Genomic DNA, 26,632 nt, shown 5'->3' on the forward strand with positions numbered 1-26,632 from the left:
TTGCTTGGTCAACAAATATTTGAGGACTGCATGATCAGCGAAAACAGTAACTTTAGAGCCAATACGATATGATATAAATTTATCAAATGCAAAGACTATGGCAAGAAGTTCCTTCTCTGTAGTGGTGTAATTCCTTTGATTCTCATTGAGGATTTTTCTAGCATAGTAAATAACATACACTAACTTATCTCTCCTCTGTCCTAAAACAGCACTAACAGCAAAGTCTGATGCATCACACATCAACTCAAAAGGTAAATCCCAGCATGGTGGTACTATGATAGGTGCAGAGGAAAGTCTGTTTTTAAGCTCATCAAAGGCTAGCATGCATTCTCTATCAAAGACAAAAAGTACATTAGAGTCAAGCAAGTTACTTAAAGGTTTGGCAATCTTTGAAAAATCTCTAATGGACTATCTATAAAAGCCAGCATGTCCTAGAAAACTTCTAATTGCTTTGACATTGCAAGGTGGGGGTAACTTTTGAATCACCTCCACCTTAGCCTTGTCCACCTCTATGCCTCTTTTTGAGATCTTATGGCCAAGAGCCACCCCTCTGTGACCATAAAGTGGCACTTCTTCCAATTCAAAACGAGGTTAGTTTCTTGGCATCTCTTTAGCACCAAGACCAAGTGGTGTAAGCATTTAGAATATGAATCAACAAATATAGAAAAGTCATCCATAAACACATCAATGAATCTTTTAATCATGTCTCAAAATATGGAGAGCATGCACCTTTGGAATGTTGCAGGTGTATTGCACAATCCAAAGGGCATTCTCCTATAAGCAAAGACACCATAGGGACAAGTAAATGAGGTTTTCTACTGGTCTTTGGGGTCTACAACTATTTGGTTGTAACCGGAATAACCGTCCAAGAAGCAATAATATTCGTGTCCTGTAAGTCTTTCAAGCATCTGGTCCATGAAAGGTAAGGGGAAGTGGTCCTTCCTGGTAGCTTCATTAAGCTTCCTATAATTAATGAATATGCGCCAGCCAGTCACTGTTCTTGTTGGTATCAGCTCATTTTTCTCATTTGGTACAATAGTGATCCCTCCTTTCTTAGGGACTATTTGAACAGGGCTTACCCAGGGGCTGTCTGAGATGGGGTAAATCACCCCTGCTTGCCATAACTTTAGCACCTCTTTTTGCACTACTTCATTCATTGTTGGGTTTAGCCTTCTCTGTTGCTATCTTGAGGGCTTTGCACCTTCTTCAAGTAAGATTTTGTGCATGCACATTGAAGGAGTGATCCCCTTTAAGTCTGCAACTGTCCACCCTATAGCATCCTTGTGTTGTTTCAGCACTTGGATTAGCTCCTCTTCTTGTTGTTCTTCAAGCTTGAATTGATGATCACTGGGTATGTGTTGTTATCACCCAAGTAAATATATTTCAAGCTTGGAGGCAGGGCTTTTAGTTCCAATTTTGGTGCCTCCACTTCCATGTTACTTGTCTTGTTCAGCATGATTGGTTCTTCCATAGTCTCTGGTGGTAGTTCACCACATGGAACTTGTTGGTCTCGCCCTGTGATTACTTCACATTGTTCTTCCTCTAGGACTCCTTGAACAAGATCTTTAATTGTGTCCACCATCATGCATTCTCCAATGGATTCCTTGGGGGTAACTCATGGCCTTGAAGACATTGAAGACCATCTTCTCCTCATGCAATCTCAAGACTAGCTCCCCTTTTTGAACATCAATAATAGCTCTAGCAATGGCTAGGAATGACCTTCCTAGGATGATTGATGTGTTGGCTTCTTCCTCCATGTCAAGCACAACAAATTCAGCTGGGAAGATAAACTCTCCCACTTTCACCAGCAAATCTTCCACTACCCAATTAGAAAACTTAAATATTCTGTCAGCCAACTGGAGTGCCATTCTTGTTGGTTTGGCTTCCTCAATCCTCATCCTTTTCATCATTGCCAAGGACATGAGGTTGATGCTAGCCCCCAGATCGCACAATGCTTTGTCAATGTTGATATCACCTATGATGCAGGGAATTTGGAAGCTCCCAGGGTCTTTCATCTTTTGAGGAAGCCTCTTTTGTATGATGACACTACACTCCTCAGTTAGCACTATGGTTTCCTTTTCACCCCAGTTATTATTTTTTGTCATGAGCTCCTTTAAAAATTTGGCATAGAGTTTCATTTGCTCTAATGCCTCAACAAAAGGTATGTTGATCTGGAGCTTCTTGAAGATTTCTAGGAATCTAGACAACTGGCTGTCTTTCCCATCCTTCCTCAGCGTTTGTGGATAAGGTGCTTGTGGCACATAGGGGTTTAGGACTTGCTTTGGTGAGCATGGTGTAGGGGTCTCTTCTTCTTTCTTAGTTTCAGGTTCCTTTGCAGCTTCTTCCTCTTGGTTGCTTTGGCTTGGGGGTTTTTCTTCTATAACCCTTCCACTTCTTAGTGTGATGGCCTTATATTCCCCTCTTGGGTTGGCCATGGTATCACTGGAAAATATAAGTGTAGACATTGGTATTTGTTTAGACAAGTTCCCCACTTGTGCTTCCAATTTCGAAATTGTTGCCCCTTGATTTCTTATGTTGGATCTAAACTCCTCTTGGTTTGCATCTATCTTTTTTTAGCTTGTATTTATCTCTCTAGGACAGTGGAAATGGTCCCTGTCAGTTGGGCTGACAATTGTGCTATGGCAGCCTTCAATTTTGAAAAATTGCTACTAGTTTTACATGGTTGCATGGTTGAGGATGATGTATCTTGGTGGTGGCTATTGTGTGGTTGTTGGTTGTGTGAGTTGTGTGAGTTGTGGTATGGTGCATTGTGTGAGTTGTGGTAGGGTCTGTTGTTACTTGATTGGTGGTTGGGGTTGTGGTTGTTGTATTGGTTAGAATGGTATAGTTTATGGTCTTGGTTGTGGTTTTGTTGGTTTCCCCACCCAAAATTTGGGTGGTTCTTCCAACCTGGGTTGTATGTCTTAGAGTTTGGATCATATGGTGGTCTAGATGGATTGTTCACATAGTTAGCTTTCTCTCATTCACATTCAACTTCTGGTGCATCTCCTTCTTATGGAGGGGCTTGGGCTTGAATAGCTGAGACTTGATTCTTCTCCACCTTCTTAGTTAAGGCTGCTACTTGTGCAGTGATCACTTTATTTTGGGCTAACAAAGCATCCATAGAGTTGAGCTCCATTACTCCTCTCTTTTGAGTTCTATCTGAAGCATAGAAGTACTCATTCTCAGCCACAGTCTCTATGACATCTATGGTTTCTTCAATGGTCTTCTTCTTGTTGAATGAGCCCCCTGAAGAATGATCTACTACCTGCTTTGACTCATATAGCAGTCCCTCATAAAAGATGTATAATTACACCCACTCATTAAACATATCTAATGGGCATTTCCTTGTCAAGTCTTTGAACCTCTCCCAAGCCTCATACAGGGTTTCACCATCTTGCTGTCTAAAGGTTTGCACCTAAACTCTTAGTCTATTGACTCTTTGTGGAAGGTAGAATCTTGCTAGAAACTTGTTCACAACACCATCCCAAGTGGTCAAGCTTTCCTTGAGGAATACTTCCAACCACTTTACTGCCTTATCTCTGAGCGAAAAAGGGAACAAGAGTAGCTTGTAGGTGTCATGGTGTACACCATTTGACTTTACAGTGTCACAAATCCTCAAGAATGTAGTGAGATGTTTGTTTGGGTCCTCTTGGGCACCCCCTCCATATGAACAATTATTCTGGACAAGTGTGATGAGTTGAGGTTTCAACTCAAAGTTGGTAGCATAAATTGTTGGCTTCAGGATGCTACTACCATAGTTTCCTGGATTTGGGTTGATGTAGGAGCCTAAGACTCTCCTCTCTTGCCCAACATGATTGCCAACATCCTCTCCAACATGGTTATGCACCTCTTCCTCCATAGTAGTTCTCAGAACTTCCTCCACCACTTCCTCTCCAACTATGCCTTTGCTTCTTGCTTCCCTCCTTAATCTAAGGAAGGTCCTCTTAGGTTCACTATCGAAGGTGGATGAAGTTTCTCCCCTTCTACCTGTCATACATTCAACAAACAGCAAGCAGAGGACAAGTGAAGGAGTCACTCTTATTAAGATTAGTGGTTAGCTTGGTTGATGCAATTGATCAAACAGTTAATAGAGCAGTAAGAAGAATGGAAATATGAACAATGACTAACAAAAATGACCAAAATAAAACTAAAATAAAATAGAAAATAGGAAAATTATTGAACTGAAAAAGAAATAACAAGGTAATTTAATGCACGGAAACTTGTCTCTCAACAAATTTCCTTCGGCAAGTATACCGAATTGTCGTCAAGTAAAAACTCACAGTAGAGTGAGGTCGAATCCCACAGGGATTGATTGGTCAAGCAACTTTAATTGGAAGAATGTTCTAGTTGAGCTAAGCAGAAAGTGAGTTGAGAATTGCAGGAAATTAAATGGCGGGAAAGTAAATAGCAGAAAATAAATGATGGAAGGTAAATTGCAGAATCTTAAATGGGGAAGGGGAGTTTAGCATGAAAGTAAATAGCAGAAAGTAAAGAGAATGGGTAAGATCAGAAATGGGAAGTTCATTGGGCTTAGGAGATGTTGCATTCTCCGGATCAAGCTAATTTTCATCTCTTCCTCAATCAATGCATTCATTGATCTCCTTGGCAATCTTAAGTGATTGAATTCCAATTCCTTGGTAATTCAATCTCTCAAATCAGATCAATAGCCAATTCCTTGGTCTAATTACTCATGAGAAGAGATGAAGTGTGGTCACTGATTATACCACATGTATTTCCAAATCAAAGTATTGGGAGAATTATATGTCACCATATCCGCCCAAATCCCAATTTGGTCCAACATGAGAAAGCAATTCTAGCATGATCTCTTCATTCCTCTTCCAAGGTTTAGAAGAGATCCAAGTATGAATAGCTTCTTTTCCAAGATAACTACTCAATTGGATGAAGATTGAAAGCTTTCTAGTAAAATCAAGAGAAAAGAGAGAAGAAGGATAATAAAAACTATTATTGATCCATCAAATTATAATAGAGCTCCCTAACCCAATGAAAGGGGTTTAGTTGTTCATAGCTCTGGGAATGAAAAGCATAGATGGAGAGTACATTCTGAGAATTAAACTAAAAGTTGCAGAGAAAGTAAAATACAGAGAGTAATTCTAATATTGCCAAAAGCTCCTTCTAGTTCGAAGCTCTCCCTATTTATACTATTCTTCTGATCTTCTAGTTGGCTATTCAAGTCTTGGATATGGGCCTTTGGATCTTGAGTTGAAGCAGTTATCTTCTTCAGTGGGCTTAACTTTACTTGCAGAAAGAAAGTGTGAAGTAGGCAGGGATTCTAGCTTAGGACGTTAGTGGCATTAACGTTAAGTGAAAGTGTGGGTTTGAGAACGTTAGTGACAATCACCTTTTTCACTAACGCTCCTAACCCAAGCATGCTCCACGTTAACTTCAACGTTAGTGGCATCAGCGTGACCACTAACGTTGCCTCTTGGTCCTTCGCACAGGTTATTGGGACTTACTTTTTCCAATAACGTTGAGAATCCTCCTTTCTCCCTACGTTAGAGTTCACGTTAGTGTGGCTAACGTGACCTTTAACGTAGGCTTGCCACATCTTCGAGAACGTTAGTGACACTTACCTTTGTCACTAACGTTCCAAAATGCCCCTACATCCCACGTTAGAGTTCACGTTAACTAGGTTAACATGGCTTCTAACGTGGTATTGCTAGCCATCTCAAACGTTAGTGACAAAGGTGAGTGTCACTAACGTTGGCTCATCATCCCTTTTACTCACGTTAGCTTCCACGTTAATGTAGTTAACGTGGGAGTTAATGTGGCTCATAGTGGCTCATCCCAACGTTAGTGACACTCAACGTTAGTGACAAAGGTGAGTATCACTAACGTTGGCGATTCTTTGCTCCCTCCCCGTTAGAGTCCACGTTAACTGAGTTAACGTGGGAACTAACGTGGCTCAAAGTGGCTTAGCTCAACGTTAGTGGCAAAGGTGAGTGTCACTAACATTGGCTTCATTTTCTTCTTCTATGTTAACTACCACGTTAATGTAGTTAACGTGGCAATTAACGTGGGCTATGATGGCTTCGAGGACCTTATTGGTGAATACTTTTCTCATTAACGTTGCAAGCTAGCTCCCCTTCCACGTTAGAGGTCACGTTAGTTAGACTAACGTGGCTGCTAACGTGGTTCTTCCTTGCTTCCTTTGTCCTGAAATCAAGCAATAAAGTGCATCAAAGTTCTAGTCCAAGTTATGAGACATGCATCATCCAATTTGTCATTCAATTCATGCATAATTCTCAAGAATTCATATAAAAATCACAATGTTAGCTTGAATCAAGATGTAAGTGAAATTCTACCCAAAACTTACTTATTTCCTAAGAAAGTGCATGAAACTACCCTAAAACCATAAAGAAAAGGTCAGTGAAACTGGCCAAAATGCCCTGGCATCACAACACCAAACTTAAAGCTTGCTTGTCCCTAAGCAAGTACTGGAACATGAGAATGATGAATGAAATGACAAGAGGAATGAATCATTATTGTGGAAGTCATGTTCTTGGTTTTATGGGGTTTCATGCATAGCAACTTAGGTTCATTCCTTTACTGGCTTTCAGACCTTTATCATGCCTTGGAATACTCACTTGATTGCACCCTTTGAGACTTTTATTTATTGATCCCTTTGTCTTTCCAAGGTTTATTTCTTCCTTAGGCTAAGTGTTCTGTGAGGGGGCAACTCTTTAAGATAAGCTTTCAGCCAACACTCTCGAACCAGTTGGTTCAAGGTGCTAGGTGTTGAAACACCCCTAAGGACTTACTCCCTCAAGTCTCTCTCCCCCATACATGCACACCACAGGTACATGGTTTGTTATTTTCTTTCCTTGGGGTCTTGGTGTCCAGCACCTCTTTGAGTTACTAAATGTTCTGTAGCAAGGTTGCTCTTGATAGTGGATTTTCAATTGATAATCCCAGGTTAGTTAACGCAAGTTACCAAGTGATGAAGCACTCCTAAGAACTTATTCAACCAAGCAGATCCTTGGTACAAGAGCACCACAGACACATCCCTCAAGATTCAAGCCCTTGGTGCCTAGCCTTATTCTTTATTAACTTTTCTTTCTTTTTCAACCCTTATTGTTTTTTCCTTTTTCTTATTAGGATATTATTATTTAGCTAGTCTCATGGGGTGTGTTTCAAGCATATGATTCAAGACAGATAGTTGCCTTCCCACCTTGTTGGTGAACCAACTTAGCTAAGTAATTACTACACCACAAATTTAAGAACCTACTCCACAACTTGAACATTACTCTGGTCTTTCATAACATCTTTTTTTCTTTTTATTTAGCTTAAAAGGACAAGCATACAATAAGCAAGATGAAAATGAAAACAGGCAACTTGACTAGCAAGCATAGACCTAAGAAAAAACAAACATCAAATTCTAGTGCATTAAGCTTAAAGAGTGGCTATTAATCAAGGGCACATTCAGACTTCCAAATTGATTATTTCCAAGCATATGGAATCAAGTAACAATACAACCTTTTGGTGATGCCTTCCAGCTACCCATTTGTTGTCATCCTCCATAGCTTCTGCATCTTTCCTCACTTCCTTGGATGATGGTGCACTATTTTTCCAAAAGATTGATTGAATCCCTGCAAAGTTATTGGAAGTTGCTTGTCCCCAAAGCACTTGAGAGATAGTTAGTATGCATGTATTCTTGTGCATTTCGGAACTTAACTTGGTGTGTGAACACCAAACTTAGTTCCTTGCTTAATACAGCAGGTTGAATGCATGCAGAAAATCTCATGTGTGGTTATTAGCAAGACAACTAGAAACTAACTACTGTTAAGTGGTTCTCCTTATTGGTTGGATCTAGCAATTTGCCCTTGAAGGAGTGTAGTGTGATTCTAACTGAAATCTTTGGTGGAACACCAAACTTAGAATTACACACTCGCTCTTGTATTGTTTTGGTGTGTAACACCAAACTTAGCTCCTCACAATACGGGAAAAACTACTTGTGATTTTTATTAAAATGCAAATGAAAAGAGAACTACCTTAGGTTGGGTTGCCTCCCAACGAAGCGCTCTTTTAGCGTCGCTAGCTCGACGATTCCTCCATCACTTGAGGTGATACTTCACTTTGGGGTTTTCCCCCATGTTGCCCATGTAGTGTTTGAGCTTTTGTCTGTTCACAGTGAACGTCCTCTTTGAACTTTCCTCCATGATTTCTATATGTCCATACGGCGAGACCTTTGTGACAAGAAAGGGTCCTGACCACCTTGATTTGAGTTTCCCCAGGAAAAGTCTTAATTTGGAATTGTAGAGGAGCACTTGCTGTCCTTCTTCGAAGCTTCTGGGTGTTAAATAGAGGTCATGCCTTCTCTTTTCCTTTTCTTTATAAATCTTGGCATTTTCATAGGCTTGAGATATGAACTCCTCCATTTCTTGCAGCTGCAAGACCCTCTTTTCACCAGCAGCAGTGCTATAAAAATTTAGCAGCTTGAGAGCCCAGAGAGCTTTGTGTTCCAGCTCCAATGGTAGATGACAAGCCTTTCCATACACCAGTTGGTATGGGGACATCCTGATTAGTGTTTTGAATGCCGTTCTGTATGCCCAAAGAGCATCATCCAGCTTCTTCAACCAATCCTTCCTTGATGCTCCCAAAGTCTTTTCCAGAATCCTTTTTAGCTCTCTGTTAGATATCTCAGTTTTCCCACTTCTTTGGGGGTAGTAAGGCGTGGAAATCTTGTGTTTCACCCCGTATCGTAGGAGGAGAGCTTCTAGTGGTCTGTTACAAAAATGGCTCCCTCCATCACTGATGAGTGCTCGTGGGACTCCGAACCGGCTAAAGATATTCTTTCTGAGGAAGTTTATGACCACCTTGTTATCATTCGTTGGGGCTGCAATAGCCTCTACCCACTTGGAAACGTAATCCACTACTACCATGATGTACTTGTTTGAATATGAAGTTGGAAAAGGTCCCATGAAATCGATTCCCCACACATCAAACAGTTCTAGTTCTAAGATGAAATTTTGTGGCATCTCATTTCTTTTGGGTAAGTTTCCAGCTGGTGTACGAATTGTGAATCACACTTTTCACAACTCGTACCACTAACCAGCAAGTGCACTGGGTCATCCAAGTAATACCTTACGTGAGTAAGGGTCGATCCCACGGAGATTGTTGGTTTGAAGCAATCTATGGTTATCTTGTAAATCTTAGTCAGGAAATCAATTATAATTATCAGTATGAATTGCGAAGAATAAAAAAGCATGGATTAAATACTTGTTCTGTAGTAATGGAGAATATGTTGGAGTTTTGGAGATGCTTTGTCTTCTGAATCTCTGCTTTCTCCCTGTCTTCTTCTTTACGCACGCAAGGTTCCTCCTATGGCAAGCTGTGTGTTGGTGGATCACCGTTGTCAATGGCTACCATCCGTCCTCTCAGTGAAAAAGGTCCAGGTGCACTGTCACCACACGACTAATCATCTGTCGGTTCGCACTCATGCTGGAATAGGATCCATTGATCCTTTTGCATCTGTCACTACGCCCAGCCCTTGTGAGTTTGAAGCTCGTCAAAGTCATTCAATCCCTGAATCCTACTCAGAATGCCACAGACAAGGTTTAGACTTTCCGGATTCTCAAGAATGCTGCCAATGGATTCTAGCTTATACCACGAAGATTCTGATTAAAGAATCCAAGAGATATTCATTCAATCGAAGGTAGAACGGAGATGGTTGTCAGGCACGCGTTCATAAGTTGAGGATGATGATGGGTGTCACGGATCATCACATCCATCATATTGAAGTGCGAATAAACATCTTAGATAGAAACAAGCGTGTTTGAATAGAAGACAGAAATAGTTGCATTAATTCATCGAAACACAGCAGAGCTCCTCACCCCCAACAATGGAGTTCAGAGACTCATACCGTCAAAGAGTACAAAGTTCAGATCTAAAATTTCATGAGTTGCAAAATAAATCTCTAAAAGTTGTTTAAATACTAAACTAGTAACCTATGTTTATAGAAAATGAATAAACTAAGATAATTGGTGTAAAAATCCACTTATGGGGCCCACTTGGTGTGTGCTGGGGCTGAGACTTAAGTTTCTCACATGCCTAGGCTGTTTCTGGAGTTGAACGCCAGGTTGTAACCTGTTTCTGGCGTTCAACTCCAATTTGTAACCTGTTTCTGGTGTTTGACGCCAGACTGCAACATGGAACTGGCATAGAACGCCAGTTTATGTCATCTATCCTTGAGAAAAGTATGGACTATTATTTATTGCTGGAAAGCCCAGGATGTCTACTTTCCAACGCAATTGAGAGTGCGCCATTTGGACTCGTGTAGCTCCAGAAAATCCATTTCGAGTGTAGGGAGGTCAGAATCCAACAGCATCTGCAGTCCTTTTTCAGCCTGAATAAGATTTTTGCTCAGCTCCCTCAATTTTAGCCCGAAAATACCTGAAATTATAGAAAAACACACAAACTCATAGTAAAGTCCAGAAATGTGATTTTTATTTAAAAACTAATAAAAATATAATAGAAACTAACTAAATCATACTAAAAACAATGCCAAAAAGCGTATAAATTATCCGCTCATCACAACACCAAACTTAAATTGTTGCTTGTCCCCAAGCAACTAAAAACAAATTAGGATAAAAAGAAGAGAATATACAATGAATTCCAAAAACATCTATGAAGATCAGTTTTAATTAGATGAGCGGGGCTATTAGCTTTTTGCTTCTGAACAGTTTTGGCATCTCAATTTATCCTTTGAAGTTCAGAATGATTGGCATCTATAGGAACTCAGAATTCAGATAGTGTTATTGATTTTCCTAGTTCAGTATGCTAATTCTTGAACACAGCTACTTTTTGAGTCTTGGCCGTGGCCCTAAGCACTCTGTTTTCCAGTATTACCACCGGATACATACATGCCACAGACACATAACTGGGTGAACCTTTTCAGATTGTGACTCAGCTTTGCTAAAGTCCCCAATTAGAGGTGTCTAGGGTTCTTAAGCACACTCTGTTTTTGCTTTGGACCTCAACTTTAACCGCTCAGTCTCAAGTTTTCACTTGACACCTTCACGCCACAAGCACATGGTTAGGGACAGCTTGGTTTAGCCGCTTAGGCCAGGATTTTATTCCTTTAGGCCCTCCTATCCACTGATGCTCAAAGCCTTGGATCCTTTTTATTACCCTTGCCTTTTGGTTTTAAGGGCTATTGGCTTTTTGATCTTGCCTTTTAGTTTAAAGAGCTTTTGGCTTTTTCTGCTTGCTTTTTCTTTTTCTTGCTCTCTTTTTTTTTTCTCATTTTTTTTCTTTTTTTTTCTGCAAGCTTTGTTTTTCACTGCTTTTTCTTGCTTCAAGAATCATTTTTATGATTTTTCAGATTATCAAATAACATTTCTCCTTTTTCATCATTCTTTCAAGAGCCAATAATTTTAACATTCATAAACAACAAATTCAAAAGACATATGCACTGTTCAAGCATTCATTCAGAAAACAGAAAGTATTGCCACCACATCAAAATAATTAAACTATTTAAAATTCAAATTCATGTACTTCTTTTTCTTTTTCAGAAAACATTTTTCATTTAAGAAAGGTGATGGATTCATAGGACATTCATATCTTTAAGACATAGACACTTAGATACTAGAGATCATATAGTAAAGACACAATTATAAATAAAACATAAAGCATAATAAACGAAAAATAGGAAAATAAGAACAAGAAGATTAAGGAACGGGTCCACCTTAGTGAGGGTGGCGTCTTCCTCTTCTTGAAGAACCAATGGTGCTCTTGAGCTCCTCTATGTCTCTTCCTTGTCTTTGTTGCTCCTAATAGTTTTGTGAAGGGAAGTGCATCCCTTGAGGCATTAGTGGTTATGGAAAAACAAAAAAAGCAATGCTTTTTCCACACCAAACTTAGAAGGTTTGCTCGTCCCCGAGCAAAAGAAGGGAGAAAGTAGTAGAAGAAGAAGAAAATGGAGGAGATGGGGGAAGAAGATGTATTCGGCCGAGTGGAAGAAGAGAGGGTTGTGTTGTGTGAACATGAAGAAGGAAAGGTAGGGATCCTGTGGGGTTCACAGATCCTGAGGGGATCCTGTGGGGTCAACAGATCAAGTGGGGTCAAGGACTTAACATCCCTACTCCAATTTGGCGTGGAAAACGCCCTTGCTGTGCAATCCTGGCGTTTAACGCCAGACTGCTGCCTATTTCTGGTGTTAAACGCCCAAATGTAGCTTATTTCTGGCGTTTAACGCCAGGTAGATGCTTGTTTCTGGCGTTAAACGCCAGCTTGGTGCCTGTTTCTGGCGTTAAACGCCAGACAGATGCTTGTCTCTGGCGTTTAAATGCCAGAATACTCCTCCTCCAGGGTGTGCTATTTTTGTTGTTGTTTTTTATTCTGTTTTTGATTTTTCAGTAGTTTTTTGTGACTTCACATGATCATCAACCTTAAAAAGACATAAAATAGCAATAGAAAATAAATAGATATAATTAAATAACATTGGGTTGCCTCCCAACAAGCGCTTCTTTATTGTCTTTAGCTGGACCTTGCTGAGCTTTTAATCTAGCCTCAGCCTTGAGCACTCTTGCTCAATATTGCCTTTAAGATAGTGCTTGGTTCTCTATCCATTAACAATGAACTTCTTATTAGAATCAATGTCTTGAAGCTCCACATAGCCATATGGTGACACACTTGTAATCACATATAGTCCCCTCCACCGGGATTTCAGTTTCCCGGGGAATAGCCCGAGCCTAGAGTTAAACAGCAGAACCTTCTGTCCTGGTTCAAAGACTCTAGATGACAGCTTTCTATCATGCCACCTTTTTGCTTTCTCTTTGTAAAGCTTAGCATTTTCGAAAGCAGTGAGTCTGAATTCCTCTAGCTCATTTAGCTGGAGCAATCTTTTTTCTCCAGCTAATTTGGCATCAAAGTTTAGGAATCTGGTTGCCCAGTAGGCCTTATGCTCCAGTTCCACGGGCAGATGACAGGCCTTACCATACACAAGCTGGTATGGAGAGGTCCCTATAGGAGTCTTGAATGCTGTTCTGTAAGCCCACAGAGCATCATCCAAGCTTTTTGCCCAATCCTTTCTACGGGTACTTACAGTCCGTTCCAGGATTCTTTTTAGTTCTTTATTAGAGACTTCAGCTTGCCCATTTGTTTGTGGATGATATGGAGTTGCCACCTTGTGGCTAATTTCATACCGGACCATAGCAGAGTAAAGCTGTTTGTTGCAGAAGTGAGTGCCCCCATCACTAATTAGTGCTCTAGGGACACCAAAACTGCTGAAGATATGTTTCTAGAGGAACTTCAGCACTGTTTTAGTATCATTAGTGGGTGTGGCAATGGCCTCTACCCATTTGGATACATAGTCGACTGCTACCAGAATATAAGTGTTTGAGTATGATGGTGGGAAAGGCCCATGAAATCAATACCCCATACATCAAACAACTCAATCTCCAAGATCCCTTGCTGAGGCATGGCGTAACTGTGAGGCAGATTACCAGCTCTCTAGCAGCTGTCACAGTTACACAGAAACTCTCGAGAGTCTTTATAGAGAGTGGGCCAGTAGAAGCCACATTGGAGGACTTTTGTAGCTGTTCGCTCACCTCCGAAATGTCCTCCATATTGTGATCCATGACAATGCCATAGGATATTCTGTGCTTCTTCTCTAGGCACACACCTATGGATTATTCCGTCTGCACATCTCTTAAAGAGATATGGTTCATCCCACAAGTAGTACTTTACATCAGTGATTAATTTTTTCTTTTGTTGCCTGCTGCACTCTTTGGGTATGAACTTTGCTGCTTTATAGTTTGCAATGTCTGCAAACCATGGTGTTTCCTGAATGGCAAACAAATGCTCATCTGGAAAGGTTTCATAGATCTCAATAGAGGGAAAGGACGCCCCTTCTACTGGTTCTATCCGGGACAGATGATCAGCCACTTGGTTCTCTGTCCCTTTTCTGTCTCTTATTTCTATATCAAACTCTTGCAGAAGCAACACCCATCTTATGAGCCTGGGCTTTGAATCCTGCTTTGTGAGTAGATATTTAAGAGCAGCATGGTCAGTGTACACAATCACTTTTGATCCTACTAAGTATGATCTAAACTTGTCAATGGCATAAACCACTGTAAGCAATTCTTTTTCTGTGGTTGTGTAATTTTTCTGGGCATCATTTAAAACACGGCTAGTATAATAAATGACATGCAGAAGCTTGTTATGCCTCTGTCCCAGTACTGCACCAATGGCATGGTCACTGGCATCACACATTAGTTCAAATGGTAATGTCCAGTCTGGTGCAGAAATAACTAGTGCTGTGACCAGCTTAGCTTTCAGGATTTCAAATGCCTGCAGACACTCTGTGTCAAACACAAAGGGCGTGTCAGTAACTAGCAGATTGCTCAGAGGTTTTGCGATTTTTGAAAAATCCTTTATAAACCTCCTATAGAATCCTACATGCCTCAGAAAGCTTCTGATTGCCTTAACATTGGCAGGTGGTGGTAATTTTTCAATTACTTCCACTTTAGCTTGATCCACCTCTATTCCCTTGTTTGAAATTTTATGCCCAAGGATAATTCCTTCAGTCACCATAAAGTGACATTTTTCCCAGTTTAAAACCAGGTTGGTCTCTTGGCATCTTTTCGGAACAAGTGCTAAATGGTCAAGGCAGGAGCTGAATGAGTCTCCAAATACTGAAAAGTCATCCATGAAGACTTCCAAAAATTTCTCTACCATATCAGAGAAGATAGAGAGCATGCACCTCTGAAAGGTTGCAGGTGCATTGCACAGACCAAAAGGCATCCTTCTGTAGGCAAACACTCCAGAAGGACATGCCAATGCTGTTTTCTCTTGGTCCTGTGGGTCTACTGCAATCTGGTTGTAACCTGAATAGCCATCTAAAAAGCAGTAGTATTCATGACCTGCTAGTCTTTCTAGCATCTGGTCTATGAATGGTAAAGGAAAATGATCCTTTCTGGTGGCTGTATTGAGCCTTCTGTAGTCAATACACATGCGCCACCCTATAACTATTCTTGTAGGAACCAGTTCATTTTTTTCATTATGAACCACTGTCATGCCTCCCTTTTTGGGCACAACTTGGACAGGGCTCACCCAGGGGCTGTCAGAAATGGGATAAATAATCCTAGCCTCTAGTAACTTGGTGACCTCTTTTTGCACCACCTCCTTCATGGCTGGATTTAGCCGCCTCTATGGTTGAACCACTAGCTTAGCATCATCCTCCAATAGGATCTTGTGCATGCATCTAGCTGGGCTTATGCCCTTAAGGTCACTTATGGACCACCCAAGAGCTGTCTTGTGTGCCCTTAGCACTTGAAGTAGTACTTCCTCTTCCAGTGGATTTAAAGCATAGCTTATGATCACCGGAAAAGTGTCACCTTCTCCCAGAAATGCATATTTCAGGGATGGTGGTAATGGCTTGAGCTCGGGTTTAGGAGGTTTCTCCTCTTCCTGAGGAAGTTTCAGAGGTTCTTTCGATTCCTCTGAATCCTCCAAATCAGGCTGAACATCTTTAAAGATGTCTTCCAGCTCTGATTCGAGACTCGCAGCCATGATGATCTCCTCTACTAAAGAGTCAATGAGATCAACTTTCATGCAGTCTTTTGGTGTGTCAGGATGCTGCATAGCCTTGACAGCATTCAACTTAAACTCATCCTCATTGACTCTCAGGGTTACTTCCCCCTTTTGGACATCAATGAGAGGTCGTCCAATTGCTAGGAAATGTCTTCCTAGAATGAGAGTAGCACTCTTGTGCTCTTCCATTTCCAGCACCACAAAGTCAGTGGGAAAGGCAAATGGCCCAACCCTGACGATCATGTCTTCAATCACGCCTGATGGGTATTTAATGGATCCATCAGCAAGTTGGAGACATATTCGGGTTGGTTTGACTTCTTCAGTTAAACCAAGCTTTCTCATAGTGGATGCAGGTATTAGATTGATGCTTGCCCCAAGATCATATAAAGCTGTCTTGGTGCAATTACCCTCTAATGTGCACGGTATCAGAAAGCTTCCGGGATCCTTAAGCTTTTCTGGGAAGCTTTTCAAAATGACTGCACTACATTCTTCAGTGAGGAGAACTCTTTCAGTTTCTCTCCAATCCTTCTTATGACTCAAGATCTCTTTCATGAACTTGGCATAAGAGGGTATTTGCTCAAGTGCCTCTGCAAATGGAATCTTTATTTCAAGAGTCCTGAGATAGTTTGCAAAGCGAGCAAATTGCTTATCCTGCTCCTCTTGGCGGAGTTTTTGAGGATAAGGCATCTTGGCTTTGTATTCCTCAACCTTAGTTCCTGCAGGTTTATTTCCTATAGAGGTGGTTGGAGAAGCCTTTTTAGAGGGGATGTTATCAGCATTTGTGTGTGTTTGATCCCTCACTGGCATTTGAATGCCAGAGTTAGAAGTTGGAGTGGCGTTGGATGCCAACTACTTACTTGTTCCTGGCGTTTGAACGCCAGAACTGAGCTTCCATTGGGCGTTTGACGCCAAATCCCTGCCTGTTTCTGGCGTTTGAACGCCAGAGTTATTCCTCTCTGGGCTCTTACTGTCCTTAGAGGGATTTTGAATAGTAGTTTGTTCATTTCTTGGCTTCCTGCTGCCTTGAAGTGAGGTATTTAATGTTTTCCCACTTCTTAATTGAACTGCTTGGCACTCTTCTGTTATTTGTTTTGATAACTGCTGTTTTGTTTGCTTCAACTATACTTCCATATTCAGATTAGCCATTCTTGTGTCTTGTAGTATCTCCTTGATTTCGGGCAGCTATTTTGTTAGAAAGTCCAATTGCTGATTGAATTCAGTAATTTGTTCTGCAGAACTGAGTTCAGCAGTTACTGTTTTAGCCTCTTCTTTCCTGGAAGATTCACTGCTTAGGTACAGATGCTGATTTCTGGCAACTGTATCAATAAGCTCTTGAGCCTCTTCAATTGTCTTTCTCATGTGTATAGATCCACCAGCTGAGTGGTCTAGAGAAATCTGAGCTTTCTCTGTAAGCCCATAATAGAAGATGTCTAACTGCACCCATTCTGAAAACATTTCAGAGGGGCATTTTCTTAGCATCTCTCTGTATCTCTCCCAGGCATCATAAAGAGATTCATTATCTCCTTGTTTAAAGCCTTGGATGTCCAGCCTTAGCTGTGTCATCCGTTTTAGAGGGAAGTATTGATTCAGGAATTTTTCTGACAGTTGTTTCCATGTCCTTATGCTAGCCTTGGTTGGTTATTTAACCACCTCTTAGCTTGGTCTTTTACAGCAAATGGAAACAGTAATAATCTGTAGACATCCTGATCTACTTCCTTATCATGTAATGTATTAGCAATTTATAAAAATTGTGCCAGAAACTCTGTAGGTTCTTCCTGTGGAAGACCGGAATACTGGAAACTTTGTTGCACTATGATAATGAGCTGAGGATTCAACTCAAAGCTACTGACTCCAATGGAGGGTATACAGATACTACTCCCATATGAAGCAGTAGTGGGGCTAGCATATGACCCCAGAGTCCTTCTGGACTGTTCATTTCCACTTAGATCCATGATGGAGAAAGGGAGATGATGCGGATTGCAAATAATTTTTTTTTTAAAATCGAAATTAAAATAAAATAAAATAAAATAACTAAAAAATTTACTATATTTTCGAAAATTAGAAGAAAAAGAAATTAAAGAAAATTGAAAACTAAATTAATTAAAAAGATTTGAAAGAAATGTGGGTAAGGATTTTCGAAAAAAATGAAGAGAGAGAAATTGGTTAGGAAGTTTTGAAAAAGATATGTCTTAAAATTAAAGATACTTGTAAGAAAATAAAATAAAATAAAAAAAAAAAGAAAAGATATGAAAAAGATTTGATTTTAAGATTTGAGATTAGAAAAGATAAGATAAGCTAGGTAAGAGAAGATAAGGAATTTAAATTAAAAAGTGTTGAAATTTAAATTTTAAATTTGAAAATTAATTTTGAAATTTGAAAATTGAAATTTGAAAATTGAATTTTGAATTTTTGAAAAAGTCAACAATATTAAGATAAGGATTTGAAAAAGAAAATTTTGAAAAGATTTGAAAATTGAAATTTGAAAACTAAGATAAGATAAAATAAAAAAGTTTTAAAATAAAATCTGAATTTTTTAAAAGGAAATTTCGAAAAATCAATTAAAATAAAGGGAAAAGATATTTTTGAATTCCATGAGGAAAGAGAAAAACAATAAAAAGACACAAAACTTAAAATTTTTAGATCTAGTGCTCTTTATTTTCGAAAATTTTGGAGGGAAACACCAAGGAACACCAAACTTAAAAATTTTAAGATCAAAACACAAGGAAGACTCAAGAACACTTTGAAGACTCACAAGAACAGCAAGAACATGAAGATAGAACACCAAACTTAAAATTTTTAGAAAACCAAGATAAAATTTTCGAAAACTAAAGAAAAATCAACAAGAAAATACCAAACTTAAAGTTTGGCACAAGATTTATCCAAAGAAAAATTATTTTTTTGAAAAAGTTTTTTAAGAAGATAGCCAATTACCAAGAACATAAGCACCACGCTCTAGCCAATTGAGCTATAAATTTAAAGTGTTTTAACAAGGTGTCTAATGCATAAAAATATTTTATTATTTTTTTTCAGATACTAATAATTCTAGAATGCACAAGAAAAACAAGAAAAATCACAAAACAAGAAAAACTAAAGATCAAACAAGGAAAATAAACAAGAACAACTTGAAGATTAAGAAAGAACAATGAACACAAATTCGAAAATTTAAAAGAAAATAAAAACATGCAATTGACACCAAACTTAAAATATAAAACTAAACTCAAACAGAAAAACTCAATTATTAGTAAAAAAAAGAGAATTTCGAAAAAAAATTTTGAAAAAGAAAATAAGAATTCTAAAATTTTAACAAGAACAATAATAAAAGACTCCAAGACAAAACACAGATTAATAAAGAAAAATAAAAATTTTGAAAGATTTTTGCAAAGAAAGTAAAAGACTCTGACCCAAAAGACAAAATCTTCCTAATCTAAGCAATAGGATGAACCGTTAGTTGTTCAAACTCGAACAATCCCCGGTAACGGCGCCAAAAACTTGGTGTACGAATTGTTAATCACACTTTTCAAAACTCGTATCACTAACCAGCAAGTGCACTGGGTCGTTCAGGTAATACCTTACGTGAGTAAGGGTCGATCCCACGGAGATTGTTGGTTTGAAGCAATCTATGGTTATCTTGTAAATCTTAGTCAGGAAATCAATTATAATTATCAGTATGAATTGTGAAGAATAAAAGAGCATGGATTAAATACTTGTTCTGCAGTAATGGAGAATATGTTGGAGTTTTGGAGATGCTTTGTCTTCTGAATCTCTGCTTTCTCCCTGTCTTCTTCTTTACGCACGCAAGGTTCCTCCTATGGCAAGCTGTGTGTTGGTGGATCACCGTTGTCAATGGCTACCATCCGTCCTCTCAGTGAAAAAGGTCCAGGTGCGCTGTCACCACACGGCTAATCATCTGTCGGTTCCCACTCATGCTGGAATAGGATCCATTCATCCTTTTGCGTCTGTCACTACGCCCAGCCCTTGTGAGTTTGAAGCTCGTCACAGTCATTCAATCCCTGAATCCTACTCGGAATACCACAGACAAGGTTTAGACTTTCCGGATTCTCAAGAATGCTGCCAATGGATTCTAGCTTATACCACGAAGATTCTGATTAAGGAATCCAAGAGATATTCATTCAATCGAAGGTAGAACGGAGGTGGTTGTCAGGCACGCGTTCATAGGTTGAGGATGATGATGAGTGTCACGGATCATCACATCCATCATATTGAAGTGCGAATAAACATCTTAGATAGAAACAAGCGTGTTTGAATAGAAAATAGAAATAATTGCATTAATTCATCGAAACACAGTAGAGCTCCTCACCCCCAACAATGGAGTTCAGAGACTCATGCCATCAAAGAGTACAAAGTTCAAATCTAAAATGTCATGAGTTGCAAAATAAATCTCTAAAAGTTGTTTAAATACTAAACTAGTAACCTAGGTTTACAGAAAATGAATAAACTAAGATAATTGGTGCAGAAATCCACTTCTGGGGCCCAGTTGGTGTGTGCTGGGGCTGAGACTTAAGCTTCTCACGTGCCTAGGCTGTTTCTGGAGTTGAACGCCAGGTTGTAACCTGTTTCTGGCATTTGACGCCAGATTGCAACATGGAACTGGCGTTGAACACCAGTTTACGTCGTCTATCCTAGAGCAAAGTATGGACTATTATATATTGCTGGAAAGCCCAGGATGTCTACTTTCCAACGCAATTGAGAGCGCACCATTTGGACTCCTGTAGCTCCAGAAAATCTATTTTGAGTGTAGAGAGGTCAGAATCCAACAGCATCTGCAGTCCTTTTTCAGCCTGAATAAGACTTTTGCTCAGCTCCCTCAATTTCAGCCAGAAAATACCTGAAATTACAGAAAAACACACAAACTCATAGTAAAATCCAGAAAATGTGATTTTTATTTAAAAACTAATAAAAATATAATAAAAACTAACTAAATCATACTAAAAATATACTAAAAACAATGCCAAAGAGCGTATAAATTATCCGCTCATCACCATCTCTTTACCAGTTCTTTGGCATCCTTGAAAAGGGTGGGCTAAAAGAATTCGCTTTGTAATACCTTGGCTGCAGTTCTGTCCCCTCCAAAATGGCATCCATAGCATGAGATGTGGTAGTTCCACAAGACCTCTCGTCCCTCTTCTTCCGAGACACATCTTCTCAGAATTCCATCTAAACACTTCTTGAAGAGATATGGTTCATCCCAGACAAAATACTTTGCGTCATTGATGAGCTTTCTTTTCTGGTGTTTGTTGATGTCTGGATGTAAAGCCCCAGTTGCCTTAAAATTGGCAATATCTGCAAACCATGGTGCTTTGTGAATCATCATCAACTGCTCATCTAGGAAGAACTCATTTACATTTGTATCATGTGTTCCTCATTTATCATGAGGGATTCTGGATAGGTGATCTGCTACTTTGTTCTCCACTCCTTTTTTGTCTCTGATTTCAATATTGAATTCCTGCAATAATAAGATCCATCTTATTAGTCTTGGTTTTGATTCTTGCTTGGCAAACAAATATTTAAGTGCTGTGTGATATGTGAAGACAATCACTTTGGCACCAATGAGGTATGATCTAAACTTGTCAAATGCAAAAACTATTGCCAGCAACTCCTTTTCAGTAGTGGTATAGTTTCTTTGAGTATCATTGAGGACTTTGCTGGCATAGTATATACATGGACCAAGTTATCTTTCCTCTGTCCCAACACTGCCCCAATTGCAAAATCAGATGCATCACACATCAGTTCAAATGGTAGGTTCCAGTCAGGTGGGGAAATGATAGGAGCAGAGGACAACCTCTTTTTCAAGTTCTCGAATGCTAGCATGCACTTTTCATCAATGATAAATGGTGTATCAGATGCAAGGAGATTGCTTAAGGGCTTGGCTATCTTTGAAAAATCTTTAATAAACCTTCTGTAAAAGCCAGCATGCCCTAGAAAATTCCTAATTGCCTTGACATCACTTGGTGGAGGTAATTTTTCAATGAGTTCCACCTTGGCTCTGTCCACCTCAATGCCTTGGTTAGAAACCTTATGACCAAGAACTATTCCTCCTGTCACCATAACATGACATTTCTCCCAGTTCAAGACCAAATTAGTTTCTTGACATCTTTTTAATACCAGGGCCAGGTGATCTAGGCAACTAGGAAAGGAATCTCCGAATACTGAGAAGTCGTCCATAAAGACTTCGATAAATTTTTCTATCATATCTGAGAAAATAGAGAGCATGCAGCGTTGGAAGGTTGCGGGTGCATTGCATAGCCCAAATGACATGCGCCTGTAGGCAAACACTCCATATGGGCAGTGAAAGAGGTTTTCTCTTGGTCTCTTGGATCAACCACTATTTGGTTATATCCTGAATAACCGTCGAGAAAACAGTAATATGCATGCCCTGCAAGTCTTTCCAGCATCTGATCCATGAAGGGAAGGGGGAAATGATCTTTTCATGTAGCTTCATTGAGTTTTTTGTAGTTTATGCACATTCGCCATCCTGTGACAGTCCTTGTAGGGATTAGTTCGTTCTTCTCATTGGGGACTACAGTGATTCCTTCCTTTTTTGGGATAACTTGCACAGGGCTGACCCATGGGCTGTCTGAGATCGGATAGATCACTCCTCCTTGCCACAACTTCATGACTTCTTTCTGTACCACTTCCTTCATTACTGGATTCAGCCTCCTTTGGGGTTGAATGGATGGTTTGGCATCATCTTCCAACAGTATCTTATGCATACATATGGCCGAACTGATTCCCTTCAAGTCAGCAAGGGTCCATCTTATGGCATCCTTGTGCTTTTGTAAAACTTGAGGTAACTCTTCCTCTTGTTCTTGGCTGAGGGATGAATTTATGATCACTGGATGACTTTCATTTTCCCCTAGATATGCATACTTGAGAGTGGGTGGCAGTGCCATTAGTTCAAGTTTGGGTGCTTCTTTCTTTTCATTCTTCTCCTCTATTGTGCCCTTAACCTGAACCTCAGCTGTTGCAGCTTCTTCGCTTGATGCTGATTCCTCCTCTTCTGTTAACTCCTCAAGTTCTTCTTCTTCAAAAGTCTCTTGTACCACATCTTCCAGTGAGTCCAACCTCATACATTCTCCCAATGGTTCCTGTGGGTAGTTCATGGCCTTGAACACATTGATCATCATTGTTTCATTGTGTAGTCTAAGGGTAAGTTCACCGTTTTGGACATCGATGACAGCTCCGGTAGTAGCTAAGAACGGTCTGCCCAAGATGATAGAAGCCTTAGCTCCTTCCTTCATGTCCAACACTACAAAATCTGCTGGAAAGATAAAGTCTCCTACTTTCACTAGCAAGTCTTCCACTATGCCGTGAGGAAACTTGAATGATCGGTCTGCCAGTTGTAAGGCCATTTTTGTTGGTTTGGCCTCCTCAATCCTCATTTTCCTCTTCATAGCTACAGACATCAGATTTATGCTGGCTCCTAAATCACATAGAGCCTAAAATACAAGGAATTTGGAAGCTCCCAGGATCCTTCAATTTCTAGGGGAACTTATGCTGGATGATGGCACTACATTCTTCAGTCAGTATCACAGTATCGTTGTTCTTCCAGCTTCTCTTCTTGGTCATCAACTCCTTTAAGAACTTGGCATAGGGCGGCATTTGCTCTATTGCTTCAGCAAAGGGTATGTTAATCTGTAATTTCTTGAAGATTTCTAAAAATTTGGAGAACTGGCTATCATCCCCCTTCTTCATCAGTTGTTGAGGATATGGGACTTTCAAAACATATGGCTTCAGCTCTCCTTCCTTTTGATGTGAGTTAGAGGTGGGGACTTGGACTTCATCTTGTTCCTCCTTCTTTCCAACTGAATCTTTCTCTTGTGGTTGCTTGGAAGTCTCCTTCAATTCCTTTCCACTTTTGAGGGTGATAGCTTAACACTCCTCCCTTGGCCTTGACTCAATGTTGCTGCAAAGGTCATGGCCAGGAGCTTGCTAGAATAGGTAGCCAATTTATATCTCAAGTTTCTTGATGGCAGCATCTTGATTTTGCAGGTTAGATCGTACTTCCTCTCGGAACATTTTACTATCTTGGATTTCCTTGCATATGCCTTCAAGTAGGGTTTTAATCCTGGAGAGTCTATCTTCAGATGATGGTGAGTTGAGATTGGAGGGGTGAGAAGGGTCATTTTGACTTTGGTATGGATGTTGAGGTGTGCTGTTAGGTGAGTGCTGATATGATCTCTGTGTGGAATGTTGGTGAGTTGCATTATTATTGGGGTTATGGCGTCTCTGATCTTGGCCTTGGTCTTGTTGATTTTTCCACCCAAATTTTGGGTTGTTCCTCCAACCAGGATTATATGTTTTGGAGTATGGGTCATGGTGCTACCTAGGTGAATTCCCAATGTAGTTGGCTTGTTCCTGATCACCCTCTGCTTCTTCATTCACTCCTTCTTAGGTTGCTGCTGAAGTGATGATTGCTGCTACTTGATTCCTCTCCATCTTCTTGGTGAGGTCAGCTAATTGCTTGGTAATCATCTTGTTTTGAGCTAGCAGTACATCCACATTGTTCAGCTCCATCACTCGTCTAGTGTTGCCTCTTTCAGAAGCATAGAAGTAGTTATTCTCTGCTACAGTCTCAATGACATCTATGGCTTCTTCAATGGTCTTCTTCTTGTTCAGAGATCCCCCGGATGAGTGGTCTACTGCCTTCTTTGATTCATACGAAAGGCCTTCATAGAAAATGTGCAACTGCACCCATTCATTGAACATATCTGGCGGGCATCTTCTTGTCAAGTCTTTAAACCTCTCCCATGCTTCATATAGAGTCTCACCATCCTGCTGTCTGAATGTTTGTACCTCAGCTCTCAACCTGTTGATCCGTTGAGGAGGATAGAATCTTGCCAAGAACTTATTCACCACATCTTCCCAGGTTGCTAAACTCTCCTTTGGAAAGGATTCCAGCCATTTAGATGCTTTGTCCTTGAGCGAGAAGGGAAACAGAAGTAGTCTATAGGTGTTAGGATGAACACCATTAAACTTCACAGTATCGCATATCCTCAGGTAGGTGGTTAGATGTTGATTGGGGTCTTCTTGGATACTTCCTCCGAATGAACAATTGTTCTGAACAAGGGTGATGAGCTGTGGCTTTAGTTCAAAGTTGTTGGCATGTATGGTTGTCCTTTAGATGCTACTCCCACAGTTTCCTGGGTTTGGGTTGATGTAAGAACCCAGAACTCTTCTCTCTTGCCCAGCCTGATGCGCTGGACCTTCTCTGCCATGGTTGTGAGCCTCTTCTTCATGATGGTTTTTCATATTCTCATCCATGTCTGGTTCAAAGTACTCTTCCTCTTCCTCAGCACTAACTACTCTCTTTCCTCTTGCTTCCCTTCTTAATCTAAGGAAGGTCCTCTCAGGTTCAGAATCAAAAGAAGTTGAAGCCCCGCTTCTTCTACCTGTCATACAACCAACAAGGCACAAGCAAGAGAGATAGATGCAGACAGTAATTTCTACAGAAATGCTATTAGTGTGAGTGATGCAATATATCAAACAGTTAGTGGGTTAGTGACTGAATTGTAAACAACTATGAAAATGGGTAGGGGAAAGGGAAGAAAATAGCCAAACAAAAAGTAAATTACTCAAATGAACTTAAATCAAACAAAATAAAAACAAATGCTCAATCTAGTTATCCACCAATTTAATCATTGTTGATACAAAATCAATCCCCGGCAATGGCACCATAAACTTGATGCACAGAAACTTGTCTCTCAACAAATTTCCTTCGGCAAGTATACCGAATTGTCGTCAAGTAAAAACTCACAGTAGAGTGAGGTCGAATCCCACAGGGATTGATTGGTCAAGCAACTTTAATTGGAAGAATGTTCTAGTTGAGCTAAGCAGAAAGTGAGTTGAGAATTGCAGGAAATTAAATGGCGGGAAAGTAAATAGCAGAAAATAAATGACGGAAGGTAAATTGCAGAATCTTAAATGGGGAAGGGGAGTTTAGCATGAAAGTAAATAGCAGAAAGTAAAGAGAATGGGTAAGATCAGAAATGGGGAGTTCATTGGGCTTAGGAGATGTTGCATTCTCCGGATCAAGTTTATTTTCATCTCTTCCTCAATCAATGCATTCATTGATCTCCTTGGCAATCTTAAGTGATTAAATTCCAATTCCTTGGTAATTCAAACTCTCAAATCAGATCAATAGCCAATTTCTTGGTCTAATTGCTCATGAGAAGTGATGAAGTATGGTCACTGATTATACCACATGTATTTCCAAATCAAAGTATTGGGAGAATTATATGTCACCATATCCGCCCAAACCCCAATTTGGTCCAACATGAGAAAGCAATTCTAGCATGATCTTTTCATTCCTCTTCCATGGTTCAGAAGAGATCCAAGTATGAATAGCTTCTTTTCCAAGATAACTACTCAATTGGACGAAGATTGAAAGCTTTCTAGTAAAATCAAGAGAAAAGAGAGAAGAAGGATAACGAAAACTATTATTGATCCATCAAATTACAACAGAGCTCCCTAACCCAATAAAAGGGGTTTAGTTGTTCATAGCTCTGGGAATGAAAAGCATAGATGGAGAGTACATTCTGAGAATTAAACTAAAAGTTGCAGAGAAAGTAAAATACAGAGAGTAATTCTAATAATGCCAAAAGCTCCTTCTAGTTCAAAGCTCTCCCTATTTATACTATTCTTCTGATCTTCTAGTTGGCTCTTCAAGTCTTGGATATGGGCCTTTGGATCTTGAGTTGAAGCAGTTATCTTCTTCAGTGGGCTTAGCTTTACTTTAGAGAGAAAGTGTGAAGTAGGCAGGGATTCTAGCTTAGGACGTTAGTGGTGTTAACGTTAAGTGAAAGTGTGGGTTCGAGAACGTTAGTGACAATCACCTTTTTCACTAACGCTCCTAACCCAAGGATGCTCCATGTTAACTTCAACGTTAGTGGCAACAACGTGACCACTAACGTTGCCTCTTGGTCCTTCACACACGTTATTGGAACTTACTTTTTCCAATAACGTTGAGAATCCTCCTTTCTCCCTACGTTAGAGTTCACGTTAGTGTGGCTAACGTGACCTTTAACGTAGGCTAGCCACATCTTCGAGAACGTTAGTG

General features: G+C 39.9%; 1 protein-coding gene and 2 non-coding genes across 3 annotated transcripts; 2 read left to right on the top strand and 1 right to left on the bottom strand.

Annotated features, from left to right (window-relative positions):
- Positions 1-1,565: 1,565 nt before the first annotated feature.
- LOC148580612 (uncharacterized) lies at positions 1,566-2,435 on the bottom strand. Its single transcript, XM_088492267.1, has one exon. It carries the CDS (start codon positions 2,433-2,435, stop codon positions 1,566-1,568), a length of 870 nt encoding a protein of 289 aa, XP_088348393.1.
- An 890-nt stretch (positions 2,436-3,325) lies between these two features.
- Positions 3,326-3,433, top strand: LOC148580613 (small nucleolar RNA R71). The gene has a single exon (XR_015899533.1). It is a non-coding gene; the product is annotated as a small nucleolar RNA R71 (small nucleolar RNA).
- Positions 3,434-24,277: 20,844 nt separating this feature from the next.
- Positions 24,278-24,384, top strand: LOC148580614 (small nucleolar RNA R71). Its single transcript, XR_015899672.1, has one exon. It is a non-coding gene; the product is annotated as a small nucleolar RNA R71 (small nucleolar RNA).
- Positions 24,385-26,632: the final 2,248 nt, after the last annotated feature.

Source organism: Arachis ipaensis, chromosome B10 (assembly GCF_059453495.1).
Source record: "Arachis ipaensis isolate K30076 ecotype BB chromosome B10, ASM5945349v1, whole genome shotgun sequence".
NCBI classification, from domain to species: domain Eukaryota; kingdom Viridiplantae; phylum Streptophyta; class Magnoliopsida; order Fabales; family Fabaceae; genus Arachis; species Arachis ipaensis.